Source organism: Phalangium opilio, unplaced genomic scaffold (genome assembly GCF_054372755.1).
Source record: "Phalangium opilio isolate 3A_F unplaced genomic scaffold, DU_Popi_V2 ptg000523l_1, whole genome shotgun sequence".
Lineage (NCBI taxonomy): Eukaryota > Metazoa > Arthropoda > Arachnida > Opiliones > Phalangiidae > Phalangium > Phalangium opilio.
This window is the reverse complement of record NW_028324241.1, coordinates 37,080-55,838: the sequence shown is the minus strand read 5'-3', so window position 1 is coordinate 55,838 and position 18,759 is coordinate 37,080. Positions and strand designations below refer to the sequence as shown.

Sequence of the window (18,759 nt, the reverse complement as noted above, 5' to 3'; positions counted from 1 at the left end):
ACCAAAGACGAATATTGTGCTACCTCGCCTCGACTTGCCGACTGGACTAGCAACGGATTTTATTTAAACTACCAAAGAGACTTTTTTCATTGAAAGTTGGCAACATTGTTCGAGAGAAGTTTTTTTAACCCTTTTTCTATATTTGGGGGACGAAGGAGAATGCTTCTATCAAAGAGCATTGGCACCTTATAGGTTGTACTGTATCGGAAATTAATACGGCATACCAAGTGGCGAAACTCGCGACATGCAGTATTTGCGACCAAAGGAAAATTTTCCATCTCTCGCCGCGACCTCGCCTAGGAGTCTCTCGATATTGCGCAACAGCTAGCTAGCTCTCTCGCGTCGAGTCACGTAGTAGCCGCTGGTAGCCGCCCCCCGAAGCTAAAAAAAATTTCCGCGTTCGCGTACACATTAAGCCTTGGTACTGGCTCTTTGTATGTTAATTGTTAAACAATAAACATAAGAACAATCCAAGGAAATCAAAATTAATCCGTGAGTAAAAAATGTTCAGTTAACCTCCGTTTTAATAAAATAAGGAGCATCTTATAAATTCTAATGTTTTTTGTTTCAGGACCCTCAAAATTCAATATTTTATTGGTATTATTAACATGAGGGGCTAAATGTGCGCCGGTTTTTGTTATTATCAAGTTTTATCAACTGAATAAATTTCCCCTTTTCCAAAATTTTACTAAATAGAATATGTTTTTACCCCTAATTATTGATACCTTTCCAAATTATGGTCTAATTAGCTTGTTTATTGCCACCTTTTCCAAAAAATTATAATTTTTAGTTTCTTTCTACCCTAAAAAGAGGCGCACTTTTAGCCATTCGTTTATTAACTATTATATCAGTAGTCTAAAGTTACTTTGTACAAGCATGTTTAGTATATTCATATACGCTTATGGTATATTTTTAGCTGTGTAGATAAGATTAAGTGATTCACTGTTATGGGCAATGACAGTATCCCAACTACCCAGAATAGATTAAATAAACTACGGTATTTAAGGTTATGATTTTATTCAGTTAGGTAGTGTTTTCAACAATTTTGATAAAGACTGGGAATGGGATACTGTCTTACAGCCGATCTTTATGTAGTATATTTGGCCTAATATTGATTGTTTTAATTAGAATAATCATGGCCAGAAATAAGCTAGTAAAGAGCGCAAAGAAGCACTCTATGGTTCTGGTAAAATGGCATGACCTAGCCATTTGGGATGTCATTGCAGCAGATTTGGCATTTAAAAATGACACAAAACTGGGGGAAAAATTCACGCAAACCCAGATATTTTCATAGGGCAAGTGTTGGATTTTTCGTGGAAAGAAGATGAAGAAACATCACCGGGGTCACTTCTTGGATATGGTAATTAAATGAACAAGTTATTTTTGGGTAAAGCATGATTGGCTCCAGTCGTAATTGTATTACTTAAAGGGAGTCACAATGAAGTCTAGTTTAGGAGCCGGCTAGTGCAATTAAGGGAATTTTTTAAAATCTAATCATTTAATTAACATCTTCAAGGTTTACTGGCAGAATTGGAAGAAAAGAGAACTAATTTAATGGTTAGCCATTATAAAAGAATTGGTCAATTGGTTCCCGAAACAACTGATCGTGAAATTTTAGGACCTCGTGAAGTAAGAAACTAAATAATGACACAATATTGATAGTAGATATTGTCACTATAAACACTATTATTAGTTCAAAAAAAATTAACATTTGAATTTTTTTCCCTTAAATTTAATTAATTTTCGGTATTAAAAATAATTCAGATGAATTTGTTTTTAGGTGCAAAGTTTTAAAGACAAGCATCAGGAAGAATTGATGAATCAAATTTGTAACCTTAATAATAATTCTGATGAAAACTGCAGCGAAAATTTTGATTCCTTGAGTCACAAGTATAGTATATTACAGGAAAAATATGAAAAACTAAAAGCTAAACATAAATGCGACAAAGCTGAGATTAAAAGGCTTAAAGGTACGTTACATAGCTTTGTTTTCCATTTTCAATTATATTTTAAAAAATCATTTAATAGAAGAAAAAGGTGTACTAGCTCAACTAAAAGACTTGATAGGGGAGCTTCAAGAGTCAAAGCGTAAGCGCAACAACTACAATGTTAATGAATCTTTGTCATCTGGCTCCGATACAGCCCCATCAGGTTCAGGTTTGATTGAGTCCCAAACCCAAATATCTGGTTCACAAGTGAGTACATTCTTTTTGTGGTCTCTTAAACGGCGAAGATTAGTCAATCAGGAGGTCAATTAATTCAATTAAAGCGAAGTAATTGGATTTAAATTATTAAATGGTTAAAAATTAATCGGTTAAGACATTTTAACATTTTCCAGATGCACGAGTTAGCACCAGGAGTGCTCGTTGATAAGAGGATGCTGGCGAATATGCTCAGGACTTGCCCTGTTGGAACGAAATTTGCTCGTGCACTATTTTTAACTTTATTTGAGGAAGAAGAAATAATTAATTCATCATTGACTGGAAAATGCAGTAATGCCCATAAAGATAAAAATCCCAAGAAGGCTTTAGATAGCCAAAGGATAAATGCTATAATAGGTAAACAACTATGTTCGATTGAAGCATGACTGGCAAACCAGTTAATCTAGCGAGGACTCTCGCTAGATATACGTGTTACCTGTTTTAAACTTTTAAATTTATTTAGCATACACCCTCACCAAATATCCCTCAACTACAAGAAGGGAAATTCATGATACATTGGCCAACAAAATTAAAGAAGTAGAGAAAAAAAACAAACTGACCGTGTAACTAACAAAAAAAAAATGTTTCCCTCTTTTCGGAGAAAATTAGTTTGAACGTTATTTTTGAATATTTTTATAAGCAGTTCATAGGTTTATTTATAAATTGCTTATAAGAAGTTTAAAGGGTTGTTTATAAATTGCTTATAAGAAGTTTATAGGTTTGTTTATAAATTGCTTATAAGAAGTTAATAGGTTTATTTATAAACTTCTTATAAGAAGTTTATTGGTTTATTTATAAACTTCTTATAAGAAGCTTATAAATTTTTATAAAAGATGGTTTCTAGGGATTCTAAAAGAATTTTATAAGAAGTTTAACAAAATAGTTTTATAAACTTCTATAAAAGTCTATATAATAAAACCTTTAGAAAAACCTATAAAAAATTACCCATGGCTGTATAAAAATGGTCCAGTTTTCTATAAAAAAAACCCAATAAATACCTATAGAGAGATTCTAAGAAATCTTTTTAGAATATTTTTGAAAGGGAAAATGCACGCGTTGCCCTAAAAACTCTTTTCATTTGAGAAGGAATTGCCCTTCCAGAATTAGGGAGGTTTTACAAAATGAGAAATTAAGAGTTGGCCTCAAGAAACGAGACAAATGGGTCAATAAAATTTGTCATAGGTTAAGAAAGAAAGATAGTTAACTAAAAAATATTAGTGTTAGCTTTAAGATTTTTAAAAGTTGAAAACCGTTCAATTAGAAAAGACAATAAGAGACTTAGAAAAATATTATTAAAATTAGAAAAATTAATGAGCGATTATGAAGCAATTCTTGCAAAGGCTTACAGCGAGAGCCAAGTTAAAATTTTAAAAGGGAAAAAAAGTTAGATGGGGCAAAGAGGGCTTAGCCAACGTACTAGTTTAAGCCAACGCATTTGCCTTGAGGTATTTGAGTAAAAGGGCTTATATTTACCTACGAGAAAAGCAAAAGCTCCCTTTACCCCACTTGTCTACTCTTAGACGTTATGCGGTAAAATTGGATCTAAGGCAGGGTTTGCTCCATGACGTCCTTAATATAATGAAATCAAATGCAACCCACTAATTAGAAAAATTGGTAATTTTAACTTTAGATGAGGTCTACGTTAAGTCAGTAATGGAGTATGAGGTTAAAGAAGACCAAGTTATTGGTCCACATAGCCAATTACAAGTCATCATGGCCCGTGGTCTGTTTCACAGTTGGAAGAAACCAATTTATTTAGGGCTAGACCAGAAAATGACCAAAGCTATTCTATCATCAGCAATTATTGTACTTGAAAAATCAGGATTCACGGTAGTAGCTTGCGTAAATGATATAGGCAACCAAGGTCTCTGGAGAGAGAATTTCTGTTAATAAAACCTGGTTCACTAATCCAGCTTTACCTCCTAATCCTGATGGGCTTGATGACGTCATCTATTGCTTTGCCGATGCCCCACATTTTCTTAAGTTGATCAGAAACTGGTTCCTTGATACTGGTTTTATGTTTGATAATAAAACCATAAGCAAGGACCCTGTGGTGGAAACATTTAAGAAATACTCTGGAGAAATTAGATCTTTACCAAAATTGACGAAACTTCTTTTCGATTTTATAAAAACCAAGCGCCAAAACGTAAAGCTAGCAGCTTAATTACTGACCCATATCGTGGCCACAGCTGTTAAGAGAATGGGTTTGGAAAAGACCTATGACACAGCAGAATTTATTGTACAAATTTTCCAAAACGGTGTTATCATATCAAATAAGTCTCTTCAGCGCCTGTGGTATGACCTACACAATAAGTACGGGGTTGAATACATCCTCACACATAGCTTAAACCAAGACTGCCTTGAGAATATTTTCTCGCAACTTCGAAGTAGAGGCGGCCAAGATTACCATCCTACTCCATTAAATGTAATTTTACGAATTAGAATGATAAATTTAGGTAAAAAATCTAGGAATAGTCCAGTGTAATACTAATACCATATCGCAATTATCTTATGAGTATTTCGTAACAAATGTGCTAAAGATTTCAGAAATAAGAATTGACGATAATGACATAGATTTAAATGAATACATTGATGATACGTTAGATACGGTTTCTCCAGTATGTAATTTGATTACCCAAACCAGTTCACCACAGAAAAAATATCCTGGGTCAGGTGTTTGTACTGTTCTCAAGGATCTCCCAGTTAGTAATAACTTTATTTTTAAATCTTGTAATAGCAATTTTTTCTCTAATCAAAAGATCCTTTTGAAATCCCCCAATAAGAATCTGGAGAATGTCAGTGTTTTCACTTCTCACTAAGATAGAGGAATTCAAGTTGCAGGTTGGGTTGCAAATAAGTTTTTAGCTAATTACCTAAATATTGATCTCAAATGTCAAACTGATTCTGTGATAGATCACAACTACGGTATTCCCTCTTGGGTAGCCCATATTCTACAGGGCCGGTAGGCCCTTGTAGATATGACATGACACCCTTCCGTAATGTTAAAGGAAAATTCACAGTTTTTAGGGTTAGCGTCCCATAGAAAAAGTTTTTTAAGGCAATTGTGGCAGGCCATACGGAAAAAGTATAGCGAAGTTAGTTTTCGGAATACTTCTAAATTAACAAGCATTTATTAAATGGGAAACTTACCTGTTTCGATTTTTAATTAATGAATTCTAATTTTTGTAATTTAACTAATTAAGATAGTACGTCAAAAAATTACTTTTGGGCCAGAAGTCAGCCTAGCCTTACAGCACGCTTAAACCTAATTCTACATTTCGTTCTCGTTGACAACTAGAAGAGCCTAGGTTTGTGGGTGCTAACAAGTTACGTTGACATATTTCAAATGTTGGCTTTCTTGCTGATTTTCCTAATTTCTTAGCAGTGGACGCTAACAAATTACTTTGGTATTTCAACCGAGCTTGAGCACCTTTATATGTATTTTCTAATTAACTGTAGCACCCTTAATAAGAAATACGTCGTTATCAGGTCGAATTTTCGTCTAGAAAAGTAATTCAGGTAAATAATTACAGTTAACAGAGGTTTTTATATCTTTTAAAGTAAGTTTTTGAACGTTCTTTACGGCCAAGGCTTAAGTTGTATAGACTAATAGCACCCTATGTTATTTCCCCACAGAGCTTAATACAGTCGAAGACAGAGAGCTGCCATTACCCTATTTTAGTTACTCTGTGTAATTATAGTCTCATGTAGTGTCTTTCCTCTTTAAAGATTATTAAAAAGGCTGATTTCCAGCTCTCATTTGTTTTGGAATCCTGTGTATAGTCTGCTCAATTTTATGCTAGAAACATAGCCTAACCGGGTTAACCCTAAGTTTTTTATGCTGTATTTACCGTGTGCGCTTCCAATTTGATGTAAAAAAAATGGAATACCTATTCAAATTATTAACGTATTGAAATAAAGATAGTGCTTTTCACCTGGTAATATGACAAAAAGTTTAAAATGTTTTCCTTACGGCAGTTAAAAGAGTCGTGGTGTTTACGTTAGCGCAGTTTAACTATATGTTACCATCAGTGGATTTTGTTAATTTATAAATATAAGTAACAGTGGTTCTGATTAATCCAGGAGGACAGTGTCGTTATGTAATTTAATTAGTCAAATAATTTCCATGTTTACATCAGCGCAGATTTTTCCAACGTAACAACGTCAGCAACGGAGGGTTACGTTGTTCGCTATCTCCACAGTTCACATTGCCGTTTGTTTATTTGTCTAAATTGCTATGAATTGTTTAGGTATTTAATTTAATTACTGTTATTGAAGCCAAAGTTGCTAAACTATAGAATCACATCATTCATTAACATATGTTATAGATGATCTTTATGTTACCGCAAATTTAGCACGTGGTGTGATAAAAATTTAACACATTGTGTTGGCAAGAATGAAAAACTCTTCTAAACTTTACAATTAAGGTGATTTGAAACTCATTTTATAAGCTAAATCAACACTGCCAAACCTCAATCCTTCATTAATTTCAACTTAATTATGTATAATTAACGTTAATTTAAACATGAAATATACATATTTGGATGAGAACTCGAGTAACTTTGAAATAAAATAATTAATTAAGATTTAAACTGCACAAGCTGTTAGTATAGCCCCATGTTTTCTATCTCATACTTAGTTAATTTAAATTATCTTTAAAGTACATTAATAGGCGCGAAATTCGAAAGTTTAAAGTAAAATAAGAGTCAAAACCCACTAAAATTGCAATTAAGGTTAAGTATATATTGAAAGTCATTTATAACCTAAATGTTCACTGCCGAAACACAATCCTACGTTAATTTTAAATCAATTAAATATAATAAACGTGAAATTAAACCAAAAATATTAATTTTTTGGATTAAAAGCTCAAATAACTTTTAAATAAACTGTTTAATTAAGATTAAAACTACCCAAGCCGTTGGTAAATCCTAATGTTTTCTATTTCACACTTCAGTTAATTTCAACTATGTTTTTAAAGTACATTAATTGGCGCGAAATTCAAAAGTTGGTAAAATAATGACTGCGGCAAAAATGTTAAACTGCACAAAACGTTCCAATTAGGGAAAAAAATTCCAATAAATTATACTTTTAAGCTTAATCGACTCTCCCAACTGCGCTCAAATTAAGATTAAAACAACGCAAGTTTTTCGCACAGCCACAGATGTTTCCTATTTCACTTTCGAATTAATTTAATTCATCATTAAAATACATCAAAAGCGCATACATATTTTAGAGTAATTGCAATTAAAGTTAATATTTCATTGAAACTTGTATTATAAACTAAATCCACACTAGATAAACCGTTAAATTAAACTTAATCAAGTATAATTAATGTGAAATTAACCCAAAACACGAATGTTTTTGGTAAATTCGTGGATACCTTATAATTAAACTAACAAATTATAATTAAAACTACACTTATCTTTCACTCAGCCTCCATTTTCCTGTTTAATTCTTACACTTAAAAAATTTAAAATCATTTTTCCCATTTTGAAAAGAGAGCCATTGAAAAGGCGCGAAATTTAAATGTTTTTTTGGGGGGAGGGGGCGGGGGTACAGTTTGTGTGCCTTTTTAACAGGAGTATTGTTACAATTTTAACACTACCAGACTTAGAAATAGCACACGTCCACTGGTCCAAAACCAGTTTATTAATTGCTTGGACCAGTTTTTTAATTGAAAAAATTAATAATTAAGTTTTTTGATGGGAATTGAGGCGGGACCAGTTTAAAAATTCAAGCTATCTTCCAATTTCTACTCTTAACTTTTCTCTTTCAACACAATAAACCGTATCACTCTAGAGTTTAGACCCAAATGAAGGGCTTGCCAAGTGGTACCAGGTTTTGGTAGTGGTATTAAGTTAGATTTAAAACTACGCGGCAGTCGGCAGTCTCGGCACGATTGGAATTTTGAAGTCTCGCAGAGTCAATTTAGTCAAACCTGTCATTTATGGTCAAACTACCTTGAACCTTCTCGCAAGTGGGCTAGCGCCTATATATATCAACAAAAAAACTTTACAATGGGACCAGTAGAAAGAATATTATGGTAAGAGTCACTGGTCCTAAAGACCAGTTTATTTTTTATAGACGTTAGGGGTCACTAATCCTGAGGACCAGTTTATAAGACCACGTATTTCTAAGCCTTAACAATACAGACCTTGTATTTCTAATGGCACCGGCAATACCGCAACACTGAGCCGAAAAACCAGGATGGTAATTGGTTGGGCCTATCGGGAGAGGACATTGAAGCACCAAAAACATACCGCGGTGTCACGTGTCGAAAGTCAAAGCAACCTTCACCACTATAAACCCCATGACACGCTCAATCTGGCAATCTTTGAAAACTTTGAGGTACTTCCGGTCCCTTTTGATATACAGGGTCTTCAGTGTAGCAGCTAAGTAGTAGAATTATAGTAGTTAGTTTCGTTTCCTAGCAAAATGCCAACCTATTCAAACCAGGACAAATTGGACATGATGTTTATTTTGGGTGAAGGTCGCAGTAACGTTCAACTAAAGGCAGTGCTTTATGCCGAACGGTTACCACACCTACAACATCCGGTGCGAAGCACCTTTGCCGACATTGGCGAGCACCTTCGTGATTTCGGTAGTGCAAGATCGTGAGTGTAGAAGAGACTGTATAGTCTGTAATGAGGATAGAGATTTTGACATCGTAGCACGTTTTGAAGCCAATTCATGCTAATAAGTAATAATAGAGCGGTGGAACAAGAAGTTGCACTAAGCCTTTCTACTGTTTGTGCCAGTTTACAATGGCATCACTACCGGCATTATCATACCCCTTACATCATGCCTTAACGGACGAGGATTACCTAAGACGGCAATACCATTAGTCTTACCAGGCGTCATGAGTTTACTGCTTGCAAATATATTGCAAGACATGGACAGTCGTCTGGTAGAAACGTCGAATATTTTCGTTGATGTGTTTACCAAACAGTTAAGAAGTTTTAATTTGAGGCCCACGTTCTAAAACCAATCGTAGGACTGTGCTTTAAAATATTTTGTTGTGTTCAGGCATATTCTCCAGTATTCTTTTTGTAACTTGTCACTAGCATATAATAATCATGAATTCCAGACATTTATTTACACGCTGCATAATTAAGTATGACATCAGCCGTTGGCAGTATTGGGGGTTGTTCATAAAGGAAGGTGTTGGTCTGATCTCGACCACACTGTATATGTATAGTGTACGAAACAAATAAACATTTTTATTCTATATTTTAAATATTGTAATTTTTAAACTTTATCTTAAATAGAGTACAAATTATATGCTTATCGAAATCTATGTTTTTTATATAAGTTAAATGTAATTAACGATACATAAGTTCTTCTTTCAACCCAAAATGTATGACGGTAGAGCTAACATAATTATTCAAAATTTAATTACATTAAGACTGAAGTGACAGATATTATAAAAAAACGGCTTGGTTTGGACCAAGGCCGAAAAAACAAACGATATGTGTGAGGTTTATCAATTGGCTGAAGTTTCAGATATTGCAATTTTTTTTAGTTATTTTTATCCATTCAATCCTTAAAAAATATTAAATTCAATCAACTGATTTTACTGTTAATCGATCTATTCCCTCTAAATTAATTGAAAAAATTACATATCTACGCTTTTTCAAGAACAATTACATTTTCCGAAAACATTTTATCATGAAATTAATTATTTTGAAGGGATTTCGTGTAAGCACCTTGACGGACATAGATTTAATTGTTGCTGGCTTGACAAATTTTCAAATTTGCACCCAAAAAAGTTTAAATCTGTAAGTTGCTAAGAAGACTGATGTTCAAAAAAACATGATAATTTAAATTTATTTTGTTCAGACTAGTTAATAAACTAAATAACTAATGTCGTCTATTTAAGACAAAGCAACATCGTTTATCCTGTGTGGTTTCATTTAGTATGTAGCTATCTGTAACACTGGACAAATATGATATCGGTATATAACCAAAGGTAAGGGTAAAGATTGCATAAAAAGAAATACGTTTCAGTTCCAATGGCTTGTTATATTCATCTCCATTCATTACCAGTTAAACGAAGAAGGTCACACTTAACTTAATCCCCCCCTTCCTCCATTTCCCCAATATATAAAATTTTACAATCACCAGTGGTTCCAGTGTTTTGGGTTATCTGAGCCGACGCAATACACCCAGCAAATATTACCATATAGGTCGAAACCTTTTCACGTGACATTAGTGAACGGTACATGACTCTCCGGACTTGCCCGCCAACCTTAATAACCTAAAACTATAAAACGTTCGTGTACAAGAATGATTATTGTTGTGGCTAGCCTCGGTGTACATTTGTAAGAGAGTAGACCATTTTAGAAATTACATACAGAGAATTAAAACAGGTGTGATGCCGCCATTAAGGTCCTCTCTCTCGCCTAGAAGCACCGCTATAGGCAGTGAAAGTTGACTAGACTCCTGCCTGTAGTCAACTTTGTTACCGTCTGCCGGTGACCCTTGGTGCGAGGGAGAATACCCAATGGTGGCCTCGCCACTGTGTGTTTTCCGAAATGGTATTTACGCCTGCTAAAATTATTATGCGTAATACGTTACCGGTGTACAAGTAACGCCAACAATGTAGAAAGGGGTGGTGACGTTTCAAATTCTAAAGTACGAAGAGGGAAATTGCAGTGCAACCTTTACTTCATAGTCGCGACATTGGAAATGTAGCATTTCGTACAACGAAATTAAATGTATGAATTCGTGCAACACCCTGCTTTGGAATCCACTTTTAAAAATTTACATTTTCCTTTCGAATTATGTCAAAGTTCGCTTGGTCTTTTTAGACAGAGTATTTCAAATATTCATTATTGATCCCTCAGCACGTACTCCCTTCAAAATAATTAATTTCATGATAAAATGTTTTCGGAAAATGTAAGTGTTCTTGAAAAAGCGTAGATATGTAATTTTTTCAATTAATTTAGAGGGAATAGATCGATTAACAGTAAAATCAGTTGATTGAATTTAATATTTTTTAAGGATTGAATGGATAAAAATAACTAAAAAAAATTGCAATATCTGAAACTTCAGCCAATTGATAAACCTCACACATATCGTTTGTTTTTTCGGCCTTGGTCCAAACCAAGCCGTTTTTTTATAATATATTTCTGTCATAAGAATAATTGTAGTCATAACCGTAAACATACTTCAATAATTTGAATTACATCAGGGATTCTACATGTAAGAGGTATCGGAAGCGGACATATAACCAAAGTTAAACATCTGGCTCGGGCAGAGGGGTCTTTTAACTAGTAGAGGCGAAGGCTAGTGGTCCCTTTCAAGGACAAATTGAAAACAAATCCAAAGCTGGTGAAACACGGCTCAACTGCGCATGGCACACCGCTGCCGGAGCCACTCGTTTCTGATCCCTCTTACATCTAGAATCCCTGAGATTGATAAACATACGCGTAGTATTAAATGAAGGGCCCTTGTAACCATTCCCCATAATTTGTAACACTTTTTCTATATTCTTCATTTTCGATTTTCATCTATTTCAGATATTATGTCACTGGAATTCGATCAAACATTATTATAGACCAATTTGAAATTTCCTTGGCATAAGCCAACACTCAAGGGGTAAGCCCGCCATCGGGGTAAACTCGTGATTCTAAGAAGCTCCGCTAGAGGCAGTGCGAGTTGGCAATAGCCTCCTGCATGGCGTGAGCTCGGGACCCAATATAGCCGTGCTTCTTGGCGTGAAGCAGTTTACCCCGATGGCAGCCTCGCCCCTGCGTGTTATTTTATCTGTGTGTAATTTCCGAATTGGTCTATTAAAGTCCATTCTAACATCTATTCCTTAAGAGTTTCACAACCTTCAATACACGTTGCTCCGCATTCGAAACATTTATTCTCTAGACGCTTCAAATGTATAATTAAACTTAAGTCCAACTCCTAGCCCAGTATACGTGATTTACGAGAAGCTTCCTCTAGGGCGCTGCCATAGCGAGTGACAGCCGGGCGTGCCTTTGTTAGTGGCTGACATGGAGAGTGAGTAAACGTGCCTCTGTAGCCTTGACTGAAGAATTCTCTGAAAAGGGGGAGGTAACCTCGTAAGTCCTGTATAGAGCCCCTCCCTTCAACACATAATGAAACGTTTAAATTATCTTAATGGCTCACTTAAACTATGTTTTGCCAACGCTGCTGACGGAGACGGCAAAAAATACCAATGGGCCTTAGTTGCTAACTCGCTATAAGGAAAATAAGACTCGCCTCTTCTTTCATCCCCCCCCCCGTCGCGGGGAAGGGGGGTCGTGGACAATGACGTGCGCCAAAATAACCCTGTTCTCCATTCCTTCTTAGAAAATTAAATGTGTTAATAATAAAACGAAAAGCCACCCAAATTGTATCGATCAAACATTTATTTTCCCAGGCCCCAAATACCATCATGCAAAATTCTGGAAACGTTTTCTTCTCGAAAATCCTCTCACTTTTAACCTATCACAAAACTCGTGTATTATATTTAATTCACTGAATACCATTTATGCAAACTCTAATTGTAATTCTAACATTTCTCAATTTCCAAACCGCCTTGAACATTCATTCCCATGTTAGTCTCTTCCCTTATTGCGTAACACCCGGTTTTCACTGGGCGAATTTTATGCGTTTTTCGCATTATTTTGCGGAAAAGGAAAAACCTTTCCTCTTTTTATTTGGCGAATTTCGCGATTTTGCGTTGTGGGTGCTATTTCTATTTTTGCGAATTTTCCCGAGGCGCGTTTTTCTTTTCCGTTGGCACGAACCAATTATTGAGGGTTTGCTGGTCACGTGGTTAAGTCATCGCTTTTAATATTTCTGAATTTCAGGGTGAAATTACATTTAGTAGGGTTTGACCATCTTGTTTATCTCCGCTTTTCCTTTACTACAGAGTTAAGTTGATTCTGATACAACAAAATAATCGTTAGGCTTATTTTTCATCATTTTGGACGTCGCGTTTTGGGTCATAACTTTTGACTTTCTAAACCGATTTTCAATATGAAAATAGTTTTGGATTCTGTGTGGCAAGACGCGTGCAATGATCCCATTGTCGACCCATTTGGTGCATTATTTCGTCATGTCATTATCGGGGGTCTTTACCATTTCCGGTATTACTATCACCCAAATTATGCAACTGTGCAATATTTCTGCGCAAAATAATTTCGTGAAGCAGATCTATCTAGAAAGTCCTATTTTATTGCTCTAGTGCAAATAGAAATTAAATGGCAGCCAAATGAAAATGTCCAGAAACTTTTGTCGGGGACTGAATACAATATTCTTGGCGCGATCTCAAGTTGAACGTGGAACTATTCCAGGCGTATCATCATTCAATGCCTAGTAGAGTTCGGGAGGTTTACGAAAACCAGGGATATTGGTCACATTATGACACCGTAAACTTCGCATTTACGTCATGTAAAAACTTTAATTTGTTTTGTGTAATTTGTTAGAGTATGTTTAGATCTATTATTAGATTTCATTAAAATTTTCTTAAAATCTTGTATTATAAATATCGTAAGAATTACTTCTAACTGGTATTTATTGGTTTTAGTGTAATGGTGTCCACACATGTAAATACTGAAATAATAACTGGCGAAGTCAACTGGTTTTTCATTGCTCAAGTTTTAATAAAGAAAGAATTAAATATGATCGTATAGTTCTTTTAAAGTTCATTGCACAAGTTGTCCTGTGATCTTATTTAAAACCTAATTACTTCCAATAACGGAAATGTCGACATTGAACTACACGCAAACCTCTATCGCGTTTTTCGCAAAAGTAAATAACCATCAAAAGTATACTACAACCGGAAACAATAAAAAATAAACCAACAAATCGAACCCGTGTCCTTAAGTGTTCTCTAAACCATTAATTACTCAAACTTCGAAGACACCACTAATCAAAGACAACAAGTTTAGTTTTAAACTCGAAATTTTAATTTAAATCACAAGGACACCTGCGTAAAGCTCAGTAGCTTGTATGCTTAACATCTATAGTTACAATTTGACTGATAATCTACTCCGAGTCCAAACTCCTTTATCAGAGGTATGAAATTTTGCAGGGACGGTACTCAAATGCAGTAGGCGAGCTCTTAGGTTTCTTCTATTCCTCATCATCTTGAAAAATGGCGGCGTCTACGTGTTTCAACCAAAGCTATAACATTTAAAACACTGGTTCCCAACATCCGTAAGACTGACTTCATGTCTTTTGAAGCTCAATTTTCCACCTTCGTTAAAAATGGCGGCCTGAAATGCAATAATATATCTCGATGGGCAACACCGGTAGTTTTTTTTTGCTACTCTGTAAATACTAAAGGTTATTGTTTTGAAAACATTGAAGATGGATTTTAATATTCTAAATATTCAAGATGAATTCTTTTCTAAATATTCATGATATAATTTCAGTAAAACATCATCTGCGAATAAAATACTTAAATAAAATAAAATTTCTAACCGAACAACCTTGGAGAAGCTTCAACCTTTGACAGGGCAAGAAAATGGTATTTAACTCTATACATGGGCGCCCGTTAAATTTCTCATTTCAAGTAAAAAATCCATGGCGTCTTAGAGTATTGTGTAAATCATGGCGTCTTAGATTATTGTGTAAATCTAAGTGTCCCTCTATCCATATAGATTATGAAACGTAAACTTTAAACTACAAAAGAATAATATCAAATTATTTTAGGGGAAATAGTCAAGGTTAATAGTGGAAGCAGACTCAATTTAGTTTTTTGCCAAATTAACGATAGTAAAATTGAGATATTAAATTCTCAATGTCACAAACCAAGGCGATTACCGACTATATTATAGCAGGAAAAGTATGGGCTATTGAGTCTGATTGTTTTCCGATGATCATTGAAACTGCTCTACTCTAAGCTAAAAAATATATAGAGCAACCTTCATACGCTGAAACACGACACAATTGCAAACGCTGTGTTTTGTATCGTTTGTAGGGCCTCTCTCTCTTTTTTGCTCTATGTTCCAAAAACAGCCATAATTTTCAAAAAAACAAATTCTTAAGTAAAGTTTAAAGGGATAGTTATCACGTTTAAAATGTGCTGGGAATAAGAAAACTTGCAGAGTAAAGCCGAGAAAGCGGGAATTACGTTAAAATTATCCACGTCGTAAAATATTTTCATGTCATAAGAACTTGCGAATAATTTAACTTGTATACATATATTATTATAATTCAAACCATTCTTATCCACTTTGAATTGAACAATGTCTTCTCAACCATCCTCATGAATTTGCCGTTGAAATGTTATTCCCACAATATTACTTTCAGAGCATTTCTCAACATCCAATTCTCAAGCGTCCAAACATTAATTACCGAACGTCAAATAAGTTCTGTTACACCTGTATTTTAGTCATGCCACCTATTTTGCTCCATGAACTATCTCTGTAACTTACACCTGTATTTTAGTCATGCCACCTATATTGCTCCATAAACTATCTCTGTTACAACTGTATTTTAGTCATGCTACCTATTTTGCTCCTTAAACTTTCTCAAAGTATATTCTTGAAACACTGTCCATCATTCAATACCGCGGCTCGTCCAACTTTTAATAGCGATTCAACAGATAACGCCGGCTGCCGTAAAATATCCGTCGAAGGAATTATCCCCAATTATCCACCCACTGTATTAGCAACTAGGAAATTATAAAAAATCATTAAACATATCCAAATCTCTAAATATTTAGACGTTTACAAACCGCCACCAACAATCCTCCATTTCCGAAGACTGAGTCTAATTCATAAGTTCCCATTTCTCATATGTCAGTGTGGAACTAAAAATTCTTGGGTTGGAACATCTTGTTTTTCTAATCGTAATGTTTTCCTACTGAGCTAAGTTGATATAGAACAAATAAATAATCGTTAGGTTTATTTGCTATTGTTTTGAACGTCACGTTTTTTGTCATAACTTTTGATTTTCTGAACCGATATACAAATTGAAAACAGTTTCGGATTCTACGTGACAAGACGCGTGCAACGATAGAATTATTGATCCATTTGAAGCATTATTTCGTAACGTCATTATCGGGGGGCTTTACTATTTCCGATATGGCTAACGCCCTATTAGCGCCACAGTGTCATTTGTAATTTTAAAATAATTTTGAGAAGTAAACCTATTTAGAAAGTCCTATTTTGTTATTCTAGCTCAAATAGGAACAAAATGGCAGCCAAATGAAAATGTCCAGAAACTTTTGACAGGGACTGTACAGTACTCAATGAATACTAAATCTCACAAATTTATTCCCACAATTTACCATTTCCCTTTAAAAATGCAAGGTTTTCCACAATCTCAGTTTTATTCCGTTGTTCACGACTATGAGAAAGTAATTTCGCTAGTTTCCCATACCTGCCACAAACAATCGAAGTCGACACTGACGCTCTCTAATGCGTTTGGTATCACTAATGTACACTTTGAACTTTTCACTTGTGTTCAATAATTTTGCTTATAACGCTACTTCTTGTTGAGCTGCATTTTTACTAAAAACCAAGGAAAGATTTAACTTAGACCATACCATTTTTTAAGGAACGGGGTTAAGGCTAAACTATGTAGCGGTACCACATTAAACGAAAGAGATGGGACACATGTCTCTAATAAAACTAAGTAAAAACGTAAATGGTTTTAAAATGTTGATTCTACTATTGAAAACGATATTCAGGGAGAAATATTACTTTTTTATGGGCCGATAATATCGGCCGATATATTTGCAACGAATTTTCCATATATCGGCCGACCGATATATCTCTTGCAATATTATGATTATTCCTCATATTTGTTTCATAAACCATTAAAGTAATTTTGATAAGATAGTTATTCAAAGAGTGTTGGTAGGTTAGGTCAATGTAGCATCTATACAGGGTGATTCAGAGATGTATGCGTTCCTCTAACAGTAGATTCCTTGCAAAATTTGGAGTCGAAATTGCCTGAGCGGTTTCCGGGCCCATTTGGGCCCTAATACCCCCTTCATACGGTGCGTTTAGTCTTGGTCTAATAAGGCATAGCTTGTTTAATACTCTTGTTACTTTTGAAAAAACAACAAAAAAACAAACAGATCGTAAAGCGATTTTGGTTAAACGAAATTCAGGTTTTCAGAAGAAACTCACAATACCTAACAATGCCTCACACTACCTTTCTCAAGCAAGCAGTGGTTTTAACGCTTCGTCTGAAGAGGGTATTAAACAAGAGGTAGTTTAAAATGAGCTATCTTCGGTGATTGTCAAATTAAGAAGTTCTTACTAATTCACATTTTTGCCTCCAAGCTTCCGCTGATAGACAGCTAGAGCTTTTCACCCTCTTGAGACGAAGCATAAAAAGTACTTCAATACGTCAGAGTTTAAGTCGAGATGCTATATGTGAGGATGAAATTCAGAGGCCAAACGTGCAAGCTTTACTTTCAATAAAAAACGACAATTTTTGGTTTGGATATTTCTTTATTTCGGCGTAACAAAATAATTAAATTGAAGAAAAAAGGACTTCAACGTCATATGAAAGTAGTTGCTCAAACAGAGCACCATTGGCGTTAATGCATGCCTGAGCCTGACGTCTAAAAGACCCTTGCACACGAATTAGCATTTCCGGATTTGCTCGAATGGTCGCCGCAGCATGTTGAATGCGCTCCCAAAGAACGTCTCTTGTTGGCACAAGAATAAATCCAATGGATTTAAATCTGGAAAACGGGGAGTCCACAACACTGTATATTGTTCGTTAAGAAATTCCCGAACCGCACGACTATAGTGCGCAGGAGTACCATCCTGCAGGATCCACATGCGTGCTCGGGTAGTCTTCCCACTGAAGCAGTGATAATTGATTTGTACTCGATAAATTAATCTGAACTGATAGATTATTTTAAAGTCCGAAATGGCGAACCGAAAGTTTAATGCTTTACGAATAACGAATATGCGGACATGCATCTGTTGTTAGGGGAATATCGTCTTAATGCGAACGAAGCTGCGCTACCCACTAAGGTACGCTGAACGATTTCCTGGGAGACGAGCACCAGACCCTCGCACGTTCCACAAAGTTGATCGACGATTACGGGAAACTGGCGCGGTTAATCGTGACCTCGGCGTTAGGAATCGCGGTATTGTTCGTGATCGCCAAGAAGACGAGATAATTAACTACGTCATTAGCGACCCGACGAAGAAGCACCCGGCAAATCGGTCATTTCATGTGTATACCACAATCCCGCGTCTGGAGACTTTTTAGATCGAACGGACTAAGGGCCTATCATTACCAGCGAGTTCAGGAGTTTACATCAAATGACTAATCACAGCGAATTAATTTCAGCCGTAGGTTATTACAACGCGACGCAAACTATCCTAACTTCCTGTCAAGCATTCTATCCATGGACGAAGCGCATTTTTCCAGAACAGGCATAATAAACCTTCACAATTTGTACTACTGGAATGCAGAAAACCCTCATCTAACTCGAGAAGGAAGTCATCAGCCTCAGTTTTCCATAAATGTCTGGCAACCATCTTGTTGGTCCGTTTATGCTTCCACCACGTCTAACTGATGAAGCGTATTTAGAATTTCTTCGTCAAGATCTACCTTTACA

The 18,759-nt window shown here is 35.4% G+C and overlaps 1 protein-coding gene and 3 long non-coding RNA genes across 5 annotated transcripts; 3 read left to right on the top strand and 1 right to left on the bottom strand.

The window, feature by feature from the left end:
• Positions 1–375: 375 nt before the first annotated feature.
• LOC149588952 (uncharacterized) lies at positions 376–1,262 on the top strand. Its single transcript, XR_016379727.1, has 3 exons — positions 376–492; positions 572–597; positions 1,129–1,262. It is a non-coding gene; the product is annotated as an uncharacterized LOC149588952 (long non-coding RNA).
• A 1,126-nt stretch (positions 1,263–2,388) lies between these two features.
• LOC149588951 (uncharacterized) lies at positions 2,389–2,784 on the top strand. The gene is made up of 2 exons (XM_089861857.1): positions 2,389–2,558; positions 2,665–2,784. The coding sequence occupies exons 1-2, from the start codon at positions 2,390–2,392 to the stop codon at positions 2,766–2,768; spliced, it is 273 nt and encodes a 90-aa protein (XP_089717983.1). The 5' UTR covers position 2,389; the 3' UTR covers positions 2,769–2,784.
• Positions 2,785–7,622: 4,838 nt separating this feature from the next.
• Positions 7,623–10,662, bottom strand: LOC149588949 (uncharacterized). Of its 2 annotated transcripts, XR_016379733.1 has the most exons (4): positions 9,053–10,662; positions 8,745–8,840; positions 8,356–8,425; positions 7,623–8,190 (listed from the first exon to the last, which is right to left on the bottom strand). It is a non-coding gene; the product is annotated as an uncharacterized LOC149588949 (long non-coding RNA). The 2 variants fall into 2 exon arrangements; XR_016379732.1 differs by lacking the exon at positions 7,623–8,190 and having other exon boundaries at positions 8,243–8,425; positions 9,053–9,186.
• On the top strand, positions 8,154–10,089 carry LOC149588950 (uncharacterized). The gene is made up of 2 exons (XR_016379734.1): positions 8,154–8,244; positions 8,340–10,089. It is a non-coding gene; the product is annotated as an uncharacterized LOC149588950 (long non-coding RNA).
• Positions 10,663–18,759: the final 8,097 nt, after the last annotated feature.